General features: G+C 38.0%; 1 protein-coding gene across 1 annotated transcript in view; it reads left to right on the top strand.

Annotated features, from left to right (window-relative positions):
- Nucleotides 1-19,271, top strand: part of FAF1 (Fas associated factor 1) — a 492,565-nt gene that overhangs the window by 427,889 nt on the left and 45,405 nt on the right. Inside the window, exon 16 of the mRNA XM_032640813.1 lies at nucleotides 17,984-18,064. Within this exon, the coding sequence (XP_032496704.1) occupies nucleotides 17,984-18,064 (81 nt within the window). The remainder of the gene's footprint in view (nucleotides 1-17,983; nucleotides 18,065-19,271) is intronic.

The raw sequence follows: 19,271 nt of genomic DNA, 5'->3' as shown, positions 1-19,271 counted from the left end.
GGACTCTCTGCGCTTCCTCGACTTGGGTGGCTCTTTCCTTTCCCATGTTTGGGAAGTTTTTGACTATAATCTCTTCAAATATTTTCTCAGGTCTTTTCTCTCTCTCTTCTCCTTCTGGGACCCCTATAATGCAAATGTTGTTACATTTAATGTTGTCCCAGAGGTCTCTTAGGCTGTCTTCATTTCTTTTCATTCTTTTTTCTTTACTGTGTTCCGCAGCAGTAAATTCCACCATTCTGTCTTCCAGGTCAGTTATCTGTTCTTCTGCCTCAGTTATTCTGCTATTGATTCCTTCTAGTGTCATTTTCATTTCAGTTATTGTAATGTTCATCTCTGTTTTTCTTTAATTCTTCTAGGTCTTTGTTAAACATTTCTTGCATCTTCTCAACCTTTGCCTGCATTCCTTTTCCAGTGTACTGGATCATCTTTACTATCATTATTATGAATTATTTTTCTGGAAGGTTGCCTGTCTCCACTTCATTTGGTTGTTTTTCTTGGGTTTTATGTTGTTCCTTCATCTGGTACATAGCCCTCTTCCTTTTCATCTTGTCTATCTTTCTGTGAATGTGGTTTTTGTTTCACAGGCTGCCGAATTGTAGTTCTTCTTGCTTCTGCTGTCTGCCCTCTGGTGGATGAGGCTAGCTGTGTGTGTGTTTTAATGTCTGGCCAGATACAGGAAAATATCCTTAAAAAAAATTTTCAGCAGATTCCAGAAACTATTTTTATTATTTTTTTACTATATTTATTTATTTATTTTTGGCTGCATTGGGTCTTTGTTGCTGTGCGGGGGCTACTCTTCATTGTGGTGCATGGGCCCCTCATTGTGGTGGCTTCTCTGTTGCGGAGCATTGGCTCTAGGCACGGGGCCTTCAGTAGTTGTGACACTCCGGCTCAGTAGTTGTGGTTCGCAGGTTTAGTTGCTCCGCAGCATGTGGGATCTTCCTGGACCAGGGCTCGAACCCATGTCCCCTGCGTTGGCAGGTGCAATTTTAACTACTGTGCCACCAAGGAAGTCATGCGAAAACTATTTTAATAGAGGATTTGGTTCTGGAATTCTCACCTGTGCACATTGTTCTATTGAAGCAATTTACTGCTTGTGTGCTAAAATACTCATCACAGCTTTGCATAGCTTTGGGGACTTGGACGAGGGATGCTCATTACCCATGAGTTAGAAGGGAGAACACTAAGGTGTCTGATGAAGAATAACTCTCATTCATTGCTCCTGGGAATACAAAATGGTTCAGCCATTCAGAAAAATAGTTTGACAGTTCCTCAGGAAGTTAAACATACACTTAACACAATTTTTTTCCTAGGTATTTATTAAATCTAGAAAAATGAAAATTTATGTTAACACCAGAAGTGTACATGAACGTTCCTAAAAGCTCTATTCATAATTGCCAAAGCTGGAACAAAAATATCCTTCATTGTTCTTCAATTCACCTTCAGTGGGTGAATAAATAAATATACTATATTGTATCCTCAGAAATCAAAAAGTAAGACATTATTGATATGTACAGCAACTTGGATAAATTACAAAGGCATTATGCTTGGTTTAAAAAAAAGTCAGTTTCTAAAGGTTATGTACTATACAGTTCTATTTTATATTTTTGCAAAGATAAAACTAGGGACAGGGAAACAATCAGTTGTTGCTGAGAGTTAGGATTCAGGAGAGGATGACAACAAAGTGATAGCACCAGGGATATTTTGGAGATGATGAAACTGTTCTGTATCCTATTTTGGTGGTGGTTACATGAATCTATACATGTGTTAAAGATATAGAAATGTACATCAAAAATAATCCGTTTTACTTTATATTCACATTAAAAAATAAGATTAAAAGCTAGGAAAATCAACAGTCCATAGAATTGACTTTAAAATGGGCTTTATTAACACAACATTGTAAGTCAACTATATTTCAATTAAAAAAATTTTTTTTAATTAAAAAAATATAAAATGGGCTTTAATGAAATTTTATTGCTCTTTTAGATGTATTAACTTTTTTTGGATGCCTGTGATAGTAGCTACCATGTATTGAATCCCTACTGTTAGGCATAGGACTGGGCCATTTCCATTTCTAGTATAAATTCTTCAAGACAGGTGTAATTATACCCATTTTACGGGCGAGGGCAGAGCATTAAATGACTTTCCCAGAGCATTAAATGACTTTCCCAAGTCAGATACTAATTGGGGAAAAAAAAATCTTATTTTATACTTAGCAGTTGGGATTGCACTAACTTTACCAATATGGAATGCAACCTTTGGAGTATCAGTACTCAAAAATGTGATGCAGTGGCTATTTGCATCACAATCACCTGGGTAACTTGTTTAAAATGCATGTTCCAGGACTTCTGATGTATCGAGACAGTTTCCAGTTTCCTCTTGTATAAAATGGGGGTAATAATAGTACCTACTTGATATGCATGTTTTTGTTGGTGGTGGTTTTGTTTGTTTTTGCCATGCCACGTGGCCTGCAGGATCTTAGTTCCCTGTCCGGGCTTCAAACCCGTGTCCCCTGCAGTGGAAGCTTGGAGTCTTAACCACTGGACCGCCAGGGAATTCCCTTGATATGCATGTCTTGAAGGTTAAATAAGATAATACATATAAAGCATGCACTAATGCCCAGGATTCAGTAAGCAGTATATAGATAAATATCATCTATTGTTGCTTTTACCCTAGGCTGAACTGGAAGGAATTTTAGAGATCATTTAATCTTAACTTCATTCTGCAGTTGAGGAAACTGAGAGCTATATACGTTATTTGCCCAAGATTACTTATTGAGTCAGACCTTTTGTTGTTGTTTCTCCTTTTAGTGTTATTTTCTCTTAATTGAAACTAAGTATTTCCCTTGTAATGGCACCTCCAGTAGGTGTGGGGGGGGTTGGGAGGAAGTATTTTCAAATGATTGTGAATTCTCACTTTTTGTTTTTAAATAACATTTTCCTTTTTGTTTTTTTCATTGAGGTGTAATTGACATACAACATTATATTCGTTTCAGGTATACAATATAATGATTCAGTATTTGTATATACTACAAAATGATCCCCACAATAAGTCTGGTTAACGTCCATCATTATATATAGTTGAAGAATTTTTTTTCTTCTGATGAGAACATTTAAGATTTACTCTCTTAGCAAGTTTCACAGATGTACTACAGTATTAGTTGCCATGCTGTACATTGTATCTCCATAACCTATTTATTTTACAACTGGAAGTTTATGTCTTTTGACTCTCCTCACTCAGTTTGCCAACTCCCCACCCGCTGCCTCTAGCAACCAACAGTCCGTTCTCTGTATCTATGAGCTTGGAGTTTGTTTGTTTGTTGTTTTAGATTCTGCATATAAGTGAGATCATACAGTATTTGTCTTTCTCTTTCTGACTTATTTCATTAGCATAATGCCCTCAAGTTCCATTCATATTGCTGCAAATGATGGGATTTTCTTATTTTTAATGGCTAAATAATATTCTGGTGTGTGTGTGTGTATAGGGAAAGAATACAACCTATGGAATCTGTTCACAGCATATATTGCAGGTGTGACTAAGACAAAGAACATATACTTTATAGTCCTGAACTAGTTTATTCACGCAAAGCAGTAGAAAGATTCAGCTTTGCAACCAACCCAAAGTATTTGTGAACATCTCTTCTCTGGGAAGGAAGTGATAGCTTCTATAAGGCTTTTAAATCCAAATAACAATTTAAATGCATAGCTATAGCTATCTAACTACTATTTACTAGGAGTCCGAACTCCAGAATTTCACTTTGAAAGTCAGGACCAGCCAGCCATGGATAACAATCCCTTATATGCTTAAGAGCCCTTTTATACTTGCTTCTCAAAATAACAGCCTTCTGTCAAGAAAGGAACTAAGAAATACCTGCCCACTCACTCCCTCATTCCACTTTGGAGGAATTACCCATTCCCCATTCACGTGCTTTCTCTTTAACCAGTGACCATAGTTTAGCTGGTAAAATGCTTGCTCTGCTTTTCAGTCCAACAATTATTCTTTCAGTGCCTGACATGTGCCAAGCTACACTGGGTGACAGTTTCTGCCCTCAGAGAGCTTGCCACTTACTCTCTAAAAATGAAACCTCAGTACATGAAGCAATTAGAGAATAATTAGGTTCAAACCAGGGAGAGATAGTTCACACAAGTGGAATGGAAGGAAGTTAGTTCAGAAGATTAAGAGATGAGAGTGGGCTAGAGGAACATGAAGAGAAATATAGTTTGAGTTAGGCCCTGGTTGTCTGGAAGAGAGTCCTTGCTTGAGAATAGCTCACTGTCTCATAAGAGGCAACTATAAGTTAGTGGTTAAGAGCTCAAGGTCCCATATAGCCTGAATTCAAGCCCTACCTCTGCCACTTAGCAGCTCTATAACCTTGAGAAAACTATCTTAATATCTTTGTGCCTCAGTTTCCTCAATTAGTAGTTACTTGATAGGATTAAATCAGTTGATACATGTAAAGTGCTTAGATTGGTACTTGGCATCTATTAAGTACTTTAGAAATATTTTCTATAATAATAACATATAAACTGAATTTGGAAGAATGAGTAGGAAATAATCATTTGGATTAAGGAAGAAGTTCATTGAAAAAATGTGGAAGTGTGATAAGCTTGGAGATGTGAAATGGCTTGGGACATGTGGGAAATGAGAAGTAATTCAGCAAGGCAAGAAAGAGGTATTGGTAGAAGAAAGGGAGGAGAGAAAAGGCTAAAAATGTGCACTAGGGTCACACTACTTTTATGCTATGCTATAGAATTTGAACTTTAGACTGTGGGCAGTGAGTATTCATCACATCTTTTAAGTAAGAAGTTGACATAATTAGATTTGTAATTTAGGAAACTAATTATGATGGTTATGCTAGTTGCTCATCACTTTGTTCATATCTTTATGATAGTACTTATTTTGGTGGTATAATCATCTGTTATTTTTTCTTTTTGAGGTACAGTGCTTTTCACAGTGTGGTCCATTGAGCACATATTTGTTAAAAGTACAGACTTTTGAGCTTCCATTGCTAGACCTACTGAATCAGAATCTCTGCAGTTGGGCCAGAGGATCTGTGTCTTCACAAGTCTCCTATCTAACAAGTGACTCGTTTGTATTTTAAAATCTGAGAACCGCTAGTTTAGTGGAAAGAACACAGGCTTTAGAAACAGATAGACCTAAGTATAAAAGCTGATTCAGTCCCATACAAGCTACACACTATGGACAAATTATGTAGCCAGTCCCAGTCTCAGTTTCCCCTTAGTGACGTGGAAATAATAATTGCAGTTTGTGAGGATGAAAAGAAACAGCATCTTGGGCTTCCCTGGTGGCGCAGTGGTTGAGAGTCCGCCTGCCGACGCAGGGGACACGGGTTCATGCCCCGGTCCGGGAAGATCCCACATGCCGCAGAGCGGCTGGGCCCGTGAGCCATCCAGAGCCTGTGCTCCGCAATGGGAGAGGCCACAACAGTGAGAGGCCCGCGTACCGAAAAAAAAAAACAAAAAAGAAGAAACAGCATCTTGTAAAATAACTAACCCATAATAGGCCCTCATACATATTGCCTTCCTTTCCAATTTTATACATCTATCTCCTACAACTAGTGAGAGAAGGAAACCACATCTTACTTATCTTTTTTTTTAAACATCTTTATTGGAGTATAATTGTTTTACAATGTTGTGTTAGTTTCTGTTGTATAACAAAGTGAATCAGCTATATGTATACATATATCCCCATATCCCTTCCCTCTTGCACCTCCCTCCCACCCTCCCCTATCCCCCCGCCAGGGTGGTCGCAAAGCACTGAGCTGATCTCCCTGTGCTATGCAGCTGCTTCCCACTAGCTATCTATTTTACATTTGGTAGTGTATATGTGTCATTGCTACTCTCTCACTTCGTCCCAGCTTACCCTTCCCCCTCCCCGTGTCCTCAAGTCCATTCTCTACATCTGCGTCTTTATTCCTGTCCTGCCCCTAGGTTCATCAGAACCTTTTTTTTAGATTCCACATATATGTGTTAGCATACAGTATTTGTTTTTCTCTTTCTGACCTACTTCACTCTGTATGACAGACTCTAGGTCCATCCACTTCACTACAAATAACTCAATTTCTTTTCTTTTTATGGCTGAGTAATATTGCATTGTATATATGTACCACATCTTCTTTATTCACCTGTTGATGGACACTTAGGTTGCTTCCGTGTCCTAGCTATTGTAAATAGTGCTGCAGTGAACATTGTAGTCCATTTTTTTTTTGAATTACGGTTTTCTCAGGGTATATGCTCAGTAGTGGGATTGCTGGGTCATATGATAGTTCTAATTTTAGTTTTTTAAGGAACCTCCATACTGTTCTCCATAGTGGCTATATTAATTTACATTCTCACCAACAGTGCAAGAGGGTTCCCTTTTCTCCACACCCTCTCCAGCATTTGTTGTGGAAAACATAGGCAGAATACTCTATGACAAATCACAGCAAGATCCTGTTTGACCCACCTCCTAGAGAAATGGAAATGAAAACAAAAATAAACAAATGAGACCAAATGAAACTTAAAAGCTTTTGCACAGCAAAGGAAACCATAAATAAGACAAAAAGACAACCCTCAGAATGGAAGAAAATATTTGCAGATGAAGCAACTGACAAAGGATTAATCTCCAAAATATACAAACAGCTCACACAGCTCTATATCAAAAAAACAAACAAACCAATCCAAAAATGGGCAGAAGACCTAAATTGACATTTCTCCAAAGAAGATATACAGACTGCCAACAAACACATGAAAGGATGCTCAACATCACTAATCATTAGAGAGATGCAAATCAAAACCACAGTGAGGTGTCACCTCACACCAGTCAGAATGGCCATCATCCAAACCTCTTAATCATTGTTTCCATTCCCTAACATAAAGCTTAATGTATATAGTAGGTGAGCATAAATGTCTTATAAATGTGTAAGTGAATGAATGGATGAATGAATTTTATAGGAAGGGACTGGAAGTTAGGAGACCTACTAAGAGGCCAATGCCTTAGTCTAAGCGAGAGATGACCAGGGTCTGAACTGAGACATCATGCTTGAAAAACGTTCAGATTTCATCCTACGTTACCAGGCAGATAGGTAGATTCTCTCTGGATAGGTTTAGCTTAACATAAACTCTCTCTCACAAGTTGGCCCACTCCCTCTAAAGCAGACACTGAGATGACAGTTTATCATTTGAAACCCTGCCACTAAAGAAATTAGCAAACCAGTCTTAAATCCAGCTTTTCAACTCACTCCCGCATACCACTTCTATCCAGATGAAAAATAATCTTTTCTAAACATCTGCACCGGAAATTCCAGAGACTTAACATTCTAGCGAAGCAAGACAGTCTTAGTTAGGACTTGGAAGTTACTTGCTACATGTGAATTCATCTCTCTGTTTTCATAGTCCTGCAGTAGGACTGTGATAGATAACAAGATACAAATATCTTGAAATTTCTCTGTTTAAAACTTTTGATAACTAGATTTTTAAAAATAACCAGTTTGTCTAACATTTAGGCTCTGTCCTTGATATAACAGGTATCAAACCTATTCTTTCAGGTATATAACCTGAAAGAATATCAAGTGTCAGGTTTGCCATAATCCTTATTTCACCATTTTTGAACACTAGCAGGTCATTAATGATTTTACAGGCAAATCAGTTTAACAAATATAAACTTATAATGCAGATGTCTGGTGGAGCCAAAATGCTCATTCATTGTTCTGTTTTTAAGGATCTAGGAAGTACCAGGCACTGCTTGGGATTGGAACTAGGGATACAGAGATAAACAAGGAAAAGTCTCTTCGATTTGCTTAGGGTCTAAAGAGAGAAATAGACATGTAAATAGATGATGACAACTCTACAGGATAATACAAAGCTGGAGGTACCTATCCATTCTATACCATCTTGCTCTTCTAGGTGGAGAGTCCGTTGGTAATGAAATAAACTAACCCTGTATCTGGTTTTTCTATTCAGCAAGTGAAAACAGTTTAGTCCCAAGAAAATCATTCCATAACTATTCCCTACACTGATTTAAGGACTATATTTGCCGTGTTTGGAAGGAAGAAAATTTAGAGAGGGAGAAACACAATAAGTGTATAGGTTGAAGAAAGGTGAAATGGCAGAAAGAGCTCTAAATGAGGTAACTGGTGGCCTACATTTTAACAAGCTGAGTGACCCTGGAAAAATCGCTTGAAGTTTCTCAGTCACAATTTCCTCATCTCTAAATGGGGATCAAAGTCTCTTCCTGGCCAACCTCATTATTGTGAGTATCACATGTGAAAGTGCTTTGTAAACTTTGAAATATAAGACTTTAAAGGATTAAAAGTTTTAGATAAAGATATAGGCAGGAGGATATTCATTAATACTTACTAAATTTTTCTTGCAAATACTTGGTTAATGGTAGCTTTTTAAAAATTTTATTTTTCTTTTCTTTCTTTATTTTTGGCTGCGTTGGGTCTTCGTTGCTAAACATGAGCTTTCTCTAGTTGCGGCGAGCAGGCTTCTCATTGCGGTGGCTTCTCTTGTTGTGGAGCACAGGCTGTAGGTGTGCAGGCTCAGTAGTTGTGGCTTGTGGGCTCTAGAGCGCAGGCTCAGTAGTTGTGGCACACAGGCTTAGTTGCTCCACGGCATGTGGGATCTTCCCAGACCAGGGCTCGAACCCATGTCCCCTGCATTGGCAGGCAGATTCTTAACCACTGCACCACCAGGGAAGCCCAGTGGTAGCTTTGATTAACAAGGAAGTGAGAACACTTTTAACACTATGGAAACCACAGTGATAAATTAAGCCTAGGGCCAAGGAATTCGTTCTTACCACAGAGAAGATGAGGCCTTCTAAGTCATTCCTGATTCTATTAACAAAATGATCATTCCTTTCAGTCTGGAACCTTAGTCCATTTCAGAGCACTATCCCACCATGTGTTCTATTTAATTCTCACAGCCCAGGTCACTCGAAAATAGAGCAAACTTAAGGGTTTGTCCTGGGCCCTCATACTAAAAAGCCTCTCTCCTCTGCAACTTAGAATGTGATTACGTAAAGGCAGACCAAACATTTATAGAATAAGCAAAGTAGGTTCACCAAATAAATAGACAGGGAAAATATATGTAGACAGAGAGATACCTTTATGAAATTTAATATTTCAGAAAAATCAAAGTAGTCTTAAAAAAAATTAGAATTTTGTCAGACTTCTGAATACAATTTAATATTGCTTTTCTTCTAAACTACATATGGTGCATAATCTCTGCTTAGGACCTCTAATGTTCTTTTTGGGCCCTGGGACATCTGTCAGAACCCTGGTACATAGACTTGATAGGGTACAGCAGTCAGCTACGGAACAATGGGAAGATGCTTCAGAGACCTGAGACTTGTGTCCATATAATTATTCGTGAACCTTCCCCTGTTTACCCTTCTCTACCACTGCCAATTTACCTATCAAAAAATGATGCTGTTAATGAGGGATGGTTTGCCCCAGGGCCTCACCAGGCAGTCCTTAGAAGAAATTCAGAGAAGTTAAACTGTTCGGCCTGAGGTTACACATCTAGTTATTACAAGGAAGAGGATTAACATTACTAGGATGATGATGATGGTGATGATTATTAGGGTAACGTTTATCAAATGCCCATTGTGCTAGGTGATATGTATTCATCATTTCATTTCATCCTTCCAGTAATCCAACGAGGGTAGTTTTCCTGTTTTGGAGATAAAATTGTTCAGTGTTGAAAGAGTTCAAAGAAGTTGCCCAAGGGCACAGAAATTAAGCGGCAGACCTAGAATTCAGACCAAGTTGAGTTGTTTGTGTTTGAAGCTGTACTTTTTCCCTGTACTGTTTTGCCATCAGGATGGAACAAGGACTAGAATCCAAGCTGTTTGGCTGGAAGATGAATGTCCTGGACACAGTACACCATGGAGGCGATGCTACCAGGCAGTACTTCTTTTGAAGGCCAATTTAACACATTTTTTCAAGCAGTTCCCTCATCATTTATACTTCAAGTATAAATATTCTTCTCCCTTTTTACACTGTAGAGTGCTTTGTTTTTATTTAGTTCTTAGCTCTGTAATTTGATACTTGGTTTATTTTTAGGCGAAATCCAGGTAACATAAAATGAACCATTTTACAATTACGTGGTGTTTTGTACGTTCACAGTGCTGTGCAACTACTACCTCTATCTAGTTCCAAAATATTTTTATCAGCCCCAAACCCATTAAGCAGTCACTCCTCCAACCCCCTCTGCCCCCCACCAGCCTCTAGCAACCACTGTGCTTTCTGTCTCTGTGGATTTGCCTGTTCTCGATATTTCATACAAATGCAGTCATACAATATGTGACTTTTGTGTCTGGTTTTTTCACTTAGGTTCCTCCACATTGTAGCATATATCATTACTTCATTCTTTTTATGACTGAAATATATTCTATTGTATGGATATATCACATTTTGTTTATGCATTTGTCAATGGGCATTTGGACTGTTTCCACCTTTTGGCTGTTGTGAATAACGATAGAATGAACATTTGTGTACAGGTATCTATTTGAGTCCCTGTTTTCAGTTCTTTTGGGTATATAACTAGAAGTGGATCACTGGGTTATGTGGCAAATCTGTTTAACTTTCTGAGGAAGCACCGAACAGTTTTCACAGCATCTGTACCATTTACATTCCAATCTGCAGGTTACAAGGATTCTCCACATCCTCGCCAACACTCATTTTTTCTCTTTTTAAAAATGATAGCCATCGTAGTGGATAAGGTGGTATTTCCTTGTGTTTTGATTTACATTTCCCTAATAATGCCTAATGTTGTTGAGCATCTTTTCATGTGCTTGTTGGCCATTTGTATATCTTCTTTGGAGAAATGTCTAATTCTGATACGTTAAAATATGAGATACTATTTAAATGTTTTGTAAACAAGATTATCAGAACATCCTGTGGCCTGAGAATTTTCAAAAATAAGATCTTAAATATCTGAACTCCAGTTCTGTCCCAATCATAAGGTGGAGATTCGAAAAAAAGGGGGGGGGTGCTTTTTACCTCCCAAATACTAAAGAAGAAATTGAGGCAGTCTTACATCTTTTTGGTGCCTAATGAATTAGCCCCTTAAGAATAATTTAATAACTAAAATCTCTGCTTCCTCTGTTCTCACACTGACCAGGTATTTACTTAGAAAATAAAATGATCAATTTAGCTTTAGAGGCAGGCTTTGAAAACTTGGCTTTAAATGATCAAATATTTGAATTATTTTACTTTTTTCTTTTTGACATCACTGAATCTACAAAATTGCTAGGGATTGGTTTATCTGTTTTAGTGACTCAGGAAGAGTCAGTTAATTGTCCTCCCAGTTCAATTCAGTCCACATTTGTAGAATACCTACTATGTGCCAGGCACTGTGCCCAGTCATCACATGAAGAGTCCCCTGAAAAGAAATTTGTCACCCTTGCAGATTATGTTACAGAAAGAAGATACAAGAGGATAATTTTCCTCAGTAGAGCTATTTTCATATTCCCGTCCTGCCTATTATTATTTCTCTCAAGGCTTCTAGCTATGTTATAAATCTCAGAACCCAAATTAGGGTAATGGTAGCAAGAGGGGAGTAAAACAAGAGCATTTAGCTTGCAAAGGCTTTTGGCCTTTTTTGAGGTCCATGACAGTTCCTGGAGCAGATACCTTAGTTCCCTTTCCCTTTCTTTCTTCTTTTATGTATAGTCACCTCTTTTCTTTCCTCCTTCCCTCAATATATCAGAGGATTATATATGATAATAATGTAGTTAGAAGAATGCCTGGCATATAGGAAACATTCACTGAATGTTAACTGCTATTATTATCTATCAAGTGCCAACTTGGTAGTGTTAACTTATGCTGGAAACTCAAAAATTAATAAAACAGTATTCCTGCCCTCAGTGCTCAGTCTACTCTGAGAGAGAAATATGTAAATATATGATTAAATAATACAGTGTGAATTGAACACAGAAGTGAAACCATTCAACCCAGGGTGAGGTACCTGTGAATGCCTAGACACTTAAGTTGAACCTGAAAGATGAGTGTGATTTTGCCAAAGGAGGAGTGGTGAAGAATTTTCCAGGCAAAGCATAAAGGATATGCAAAGGCATAAAAACATGCAAAGCCTGGTCTGTTCAGGGAGCTGTGAGAGGGCTTGTATGGCTAGAGCATAGCGTATATGGAAGGCGGAAGTGGGTAATGAAGCTGATAAAGTAATTGAGGGCACCTGTGCTAGGAAATTTAGACTTTATCCTGAAGGTGTGGGGAAATCATTGAAGGTTAGGAAAGAGGAGTGTTATGATGTGATTTTCATTTTAGAAAGGTAATAAGTCTGACACTATGCTTTGTTTTGCGGTACACGCCCCTCTCACTGTTGTGGCCTCTTCAGTTGCGGAGCACAGGCTCCAGACGCACAGTCTCAGCGGCCGTGGCTCACAGGCCCAGCCGCTCCACGGCATGTGGAATCTTCCCAGACCCAGGCACAAACCCGTGTCCCCTGCATTGGCAGGCTGACTCTCAACCACTGCGCCACCAGGGAGCCCTGACACTATGCTTTTAACAATAGCAATTTGATAACAGCAGGATATAACTACAAAATCTCCATAAAAATAGCCCCACCCAAATCATTTGTCCCTTTCTTTTAGATGAAATTTAAAACACTTTAAAGTAGGACTAGTTTAACATATGTCTTTCCTACAATATCTGGCCCAGTGATTACTCAACAGTCATTGCCTAAAACTAAGCCAAGGTATCAAGTGGTGCAGAACAAAAAGGTCTATACCTAAGCCTCTAAGACAGATGATTAGTTCACATGTGTCTAGAGTTAGAAATCATTCCTCCACATTTCCTAGATACCTGGAAACCTGTCCAAGTATGTAATTCTCTTGCATTCTTACATTTAATCAAATTATTTTTATCTATGATATGAACTCCCTTTCAAGACCTCTTATTGTTAGCCCATGTAAAATTTGAAATATGCTGCCACGAGACCTTTGACTTTAAACCTTTCATACTGATGTTGGAGCTAGTTTATGGCTTCTGATTTTTTTGCATGTAATAAACAAATCAGTTACTCTTTACATCTGACCTTTTACTGAAGCTCTCCCTAGACTTATGAACTTTAAAATCTCATTAGGGTTTTATTCTCTACTTACTAAAAGTTAAAAATTAAAAAGGCTGAAACCAACATTTATAATGATTTTAAAGGGTCAGCAGACATTTTCTGTGAAGTGTCAGATAGTAAATACTTTCTACTTTGGAAGCCATATACTCTCTGTCACAACTATTCAACTATGTCATTGTAGCACAGAAGTAGCCATAGATAATTCATGAACAAATAGGCATGGCTATATTCCAGTAAAACTTTATTTACAAAAATAGGCTACAGGCCAGCTTTGTCCCAAAGACCACAGTTTGCTGACCTGTGATTGAAAGTAAGCTTCTTCCTCCTGTCTTATCTGTCTATCTTCAGGAAGGAATCCTGACTGGAGAAGTGGCCACAGAATGTAGTATTTAGATTCTATCAAACACCATTACATCATCTCTGTTGCATGCGTGTACACACACACACACACACACACGCCCCAAAAAAAATCTCCAGAGCATTTAGCTTGACTTTCCATGTAAAAAGGTAGGTCCTGGTCCTAGTATTTAACTATTTTTCTGCACCAGAGTGGATGAACTTTCCCCATTTATGGCTTTCCTGCAGGCAAAAATAACATCCCAACCACTTGTCACTTAAGCAGTATACATTACTTTTAAGCAAGCTTCTTAAGCAGTGCTTTGCTAAATTAACTGTGCATAGGAATCACCTGGAGAATTTATTAAAATTCATATTCTGATTCAGTCAGTCTCGGGTGGAGCCTAAGATTCTACATTTCTGACAAGCTTCCAGTTGACTTCAGTGCTGCTTGTTCTTGGACCACACTTTTGTTAGCAAGGTTCTAAGTACTATTTCTGTTATTACAACCCAGTCATCCAAGGTCTTACCACTGGATCCACAGAATCAAGAGCTGGTCTTCTTCAGGTGAGGTGGCATTCAAAGCTGTGTTTGACTATGATGACTTCAGTCAATTTGTTTGTTTATTCAGTTTGGTAGTTTCTATAGAACTAGAAGTTACCATTTGAGATGGTCCTTGGCCGCTTATTCTTACTTTCATCCATACTGGAAAATTCGAAAACATTATCTCTTTGAGTATTGCTCCATTCTTTATATTCCCTTCTAGGGTTCCTAGCAGATGCATGTTAGGCACTCATTATATCCTCCATGTCCACTTAACTTCTCTATTATATCTTATTTCTCTGTGTCTCTCCATGTTGCAATTTAGGTAATTTCTTCAGATTACTTCCACTTTATTAATTCTCTCTTCATCTGTGTCCAAGCTGCTGTTTAATCCATACATTAATTTTTTCAGTATTATTAATCACTTATTTTCTAAAGCTATATTGAAGTATAATTATATAAACTGTACCTATATAAACTGTCCAATTTTTAAAAGTTTTGACATACATATACACTAATAAAATCTTTACCACAATCAAAATAGTGAACATATCCATCACTCTCAAAAGTTTCCTCATGAACCTTGTAATCCCTTTCTTCTGCCTCTGCCTCCCAACCATTCAAGTCCCATGCACCCACTGATCTTTCTGTCACTATAGATTTATTTGCATTTTCTCAAGTTTTATGAAAAATTGAACCATACAGTATATACTCTTTAGTCTGACTTCTTTCACTCAGCATAATTATTTTGAGGTTAATCCGTGCTGTGGCATGTATCAGTAATTCATTCCTATTAATTGCTGAGTAGTACTCTGTTGTGTGGACATACAGCAATTTTATAAATTTTTTTTGATTCTAGTAATATTTTTTAATAGAAGCAGAATTCATGTAGCATACAGTTAATTATTATAATGTGCATTATTCAGTGACATTCTGTGTATTCACAGTGTTGTGCAGCCAGCACCTAGCAATACTAACAATGCTACATTTAAGAATAATTTCACATTTGCATTACAATTTTTTGCATGAGTGCCTTTTTAAAAACAAGTTAAAGAAAATACAGCAAATAGCTCAGATTACACAATATTGTTCTTTCAGATTAGCTCATCTCTCTCTCTCTCTCAAACTGTGGCCTGCCTCTATAACCCCACTACTAGTGTGATGCCTAAAGTAAAATTGGTGCTTAATGAATATTTGTGAGAAGGAAAGGAGGGAAGAGAAACAGAAGAGAGAGAAGTGGGGAGGGAAGGAAGTTAGCTGGTTCAAGAAGTCCTCTCACAACAGGTGCCACATTTTGTGGCAGGGATCCCTGTATTTAATGGCCTTTCGTATCTGCAACAGTCTGTTTTAAAACAGAGCTGTTTACTTAGAATGCTTTTATTACAAACTGTATTTGTGCTCAGAGAAGGCTTCCAGCTGTGGTAGCTTTTAGAAGGTCCCTTTGTGTGTGTACATAGTGTCATAACGGGTCGTGTCTGCCCAGCCAGTCAATTTCATTGACTCAGATAGGGCCACTTTATGAATGAGCTATATCATTTTCCTCCTTAATTTTTACTCTAGACAGTAAATGTTTTATGCCTGGAAAGACGGTTCATTTATTCAACAGATGCTTATTAAATACCTCCCAAAAGCTAGGCATTATGTGAAACACTTGGAATACAGAGGTATGTAATATAGACAAGATCCCTGCCTTTATGGTGCTTGGAAACACTTGGAATACAGAGGTATGTAATATAGACAAGATCCCTGCCTTTATGGTGCTTACAGGGACTCTCACATTAAATAAATAATCATACGATAATTGATACAATTGTGATAAACGTTTTAAAGGGAAAGGACAGAATGCTACAAGAGAAATCTAAACTAATTTGAAAAGGTGGAGTCATGAAAGTATGTTACAATTAAAATCCTAAACATCTTAAATATTTCCCTACTTGAAATGTAAAAAGATAAGATTACTCCCATAGGTTGTTGATAATATTAGGAATATCTAAATTTGGAAAGATAGAGTTGTTCAGAGAGGCACAGTTTCCTTAAAAATTCAATTCTTTAATTTAATAAATGACTGAAAAGGGAGACAGTGTTTACCCAAGAACACACAGCTTACTACTAGCAGGGCTAGGAGTTGAACACAGGTCTTCTAATCTCCTCATTACCTCTCCTTGGTGACATAAAAAAATGAAGACATTATACATCAACTATAGATCAGCCATGGCCAAATGAACTATTAAGTGTCCAGTCTGTACAAGCTTGTATATTGAGTGGGCAGAGGTGCTTACAGAGTAAATGCAAATGCAAATATAAAGAAAAACATACAGAATATGTCCTATCAGGCTGATTGTATCTGGTCATAGTAAAACTTCAGTATATAGACCAAAGTAGGAAATACCCAGTTGGAATCAGTGAAAATATCTTTAAAGGAAGATGCTTCTGTTGCTTTAAAATAAAAATACTAATAGCTAAGTACGTCTCCAAGTAGGAGTTTTTAAAACCTGTTTTTATTCATGTGTCATATTACATGACACGTAAATTATCTTGACTACTTTGCAGCCTAAGTGGTCTCTCAGGTTAAACATTGTTCCTGATATTTTGCCCCAACATATAATTTCTCTGGCATACTCTTTTATCACAGATGGTATAGCAATTAGCTTCAGGCCAACAACATCTAATTTTTCCTAATTTTTTATTTGAAAGATTAGGAATCAATGAAATGCTACTATTTATACCAGAGATTGTGGACTTAATGGAATCATTGAAACCAAAAGGAGTATGAGGCTTCAAGAAGACCAGTCTTGAATAGATATCAGAGGGAGTACCTAAGACAGTGCTGAGCATACACTCAGCCTGAGCAAGCATATATTGAACTGAGGAAACAAAAAGAAAGAATTACATTAAACTATATGAAATTTACATTTTTATAGGTCAAAACCAGTCAGATGTTGGTAACTTATGTATGATTCAGCCTATTGTGCAAAATGACCAGAAAGGGGGCTTCCCTGGTGGTGCAGTAGTTGAGAGTCCGCCTGCCGATGCAGGGGACACGGGTTCGTGCCCCGGTCCGGGAGGATCCCACATGCTATGGAGTGGCTGGGCCCGTGAGCCATGGCCGCTGAGCCTGCGCGTCCGGAGCCTGTGCTCCGCAACGGGAGAGGCCACAACAGTGAGAGGCCCGCGTACCGCAAAAAAAAAAAAAAATGACCAGAAAGGGAACCTATACTCTAATGTCAGCAGATGTGGGTATTTATTAAATTTAAGGACATGTATATTGGCTATACTCCAGAATTTAACAAATAAGAAATTCTGGTGGTTGAATTAACTTTTAATTTTATATGAAATCACAATTTAAATGTACGCAGATGGCATAATCACTTCAGACACTAAAAATATTCTAAAAGATCTTCAACTTAGATAACTTACATTATCCACACTTCATGAGTGTGAATGTTGTCGGGATATACTTATTTGATAACCAAGCTTTAGTGGTGTGATATGGACTAAAGTTAAGCAGGGTATTTTGCTTTCAACCTCTTTCTGTGCTGACCAGATTACTTCCTAGTCCTTTCCCAGTCCTTAGTCCCAATGCTGATAATCTCCAAGTTTATCTTAGAAAAATCAGGAGTAAAGGAGAAGGGAACTAATCAGTGAAAATGAACTAAATGTGAGGTACTTTGCTAGACAGTTTATATATCATTGCATTGAATTCTCACAGCCCTATGAGACAAATGTTATTTCTTTTTTACAGTTGAGGAAACTGAGACCTAAAGAGATTAAATAAGTTGCCCAAGGTCACACAATTTGTAAGTGGTAGACTAGGCTTCAAACATTATTTTCACTATCTACTGTGCTACTCACCTTATTATTTGTTAGCTTATTTATATTGTACACTTTAAAAGTGTCTTGTTTAATTATAATAAATTTACACAGGAGTAAGACAAGGGGATTATTATTGTTTTTTTCTTTAAAAACAGTAATGTGGTAAAATGCATTTGAATATTTTCCTTTCTTTTAAGGACGAACGAGAAGCCAGAGAAAATGTGAAGAGAGAACAAGACGAGGCCTATCGCCTTTCACTTGAGGCTGACAGAGCAAAGGTAGGTTTGGTCAGGGGACTTCTGGGATAAAGAACTCAATCCTAAATAGTCTTTCATTATTTAAATGCCAGCCCTTTAATCATTTTGAAACCTAAGAGAGTTGGGTTTGCAGTGGAGAAAGCTAGTTTCAATTAACAGAAAGAATATAATTCTACCTCAGGTTCTTAAAGCATGGTTCATTTTGACAAGATAAGTTTTTTCAAGAATAATGAGAAGTGAAAACAAAAATGGGCCTAGTGTTTACTTCATTTGTTTTTAATCAGTCTGTGGTAAAATCTAGCAATGTTTAAAAAGCTCTTCAGGTGATTTTAATGTGCAGTCAGGGTTGAGAACCACTGACTTATTTAATGCTTCTTGAGCATTAAATGCTTCTGTACTGGGCATTGAAGGAGAGGAAAATGAATAAGCCACTCTTTCTGCCTTCAAAAGAAGGCTCACATTGTGCTGCAGAGTAGATTCAGTCAAGAGCACAGATAGCTGGAACACTTAGGCAAGGATCCTAAATGTTGTAAGGGAAGCCCTGAGTTCTGTGAGAGTTCAATGAACAGGATTTTCAGTGGAAAGTTTTTTCCAGCTTTTTTGGAGAGCCAAGAAATGGGAATGTACTAGGCAGGGTTTCATAGAAGAGACTGTATATTTGAACTGGATAGAGAAAGGGGGGCAGGAGAGGAAGTAATGTATGCTAGCAGCAAGGAGCCAGAAAGCATGGGTTCAAGATAGAGGCTGATGTGAATAGAGTTTTTTTTTTTTTTTTTTTTAATTTTTATTTATTTATTATTTTTGGCTGTGTTGGGTCTTCATTTCTGTGTGAGGGCTTTCTCTAGTTGCGGCAAGTGGGGGCGACTCTTCATCGCAGTGCACAGGCCTCTCACTGTCGCAGCCTCTCTTGTTACGGAGCACAGGCTCCAGACACGCAGGCTCAGTAGCTGTGGCTCACAGGCCTAGCCGCTCCGCGGCATATGGGATCTTCCCAGACCAGGGCTCGAACCTATGTCCCCTGCATTGGCAGGCAGATTCTCAACCACTGTGCCACCAGGGAAGCCCGTGAATAGAGTTTTGATATTTGGGTACAGGGGAGGTGGCAGAAAAGGCCAGAAAGGAAGACCAGAGAAAGGTCTGAAGGATCTTGAATGCTACACTACCCAGAGCTACCTAAATGTTTGAATAGGAACCCACCATGATCATAGAGGTATGCTTTGTTGTTGCT

Source organism: Phocoena sinus, chromosome 1 (assembly GCF_008692025.1).
Source record: "Phocoena sinus isolate mPhoSin1 chromosome 1, mPhoSin1.pri, whole genome shotgun sequence".
Taxonomy (NCBI): domain Eukaryota; kingdom Metazoa; phylum Chordata; class Mammalia; order Artiodactyla; family Phocoenidae; genus Phocoena; species Phocoena sinus.
This window is presented reverse-complemented; position numbering and strand designations above follow the sequence as displayed.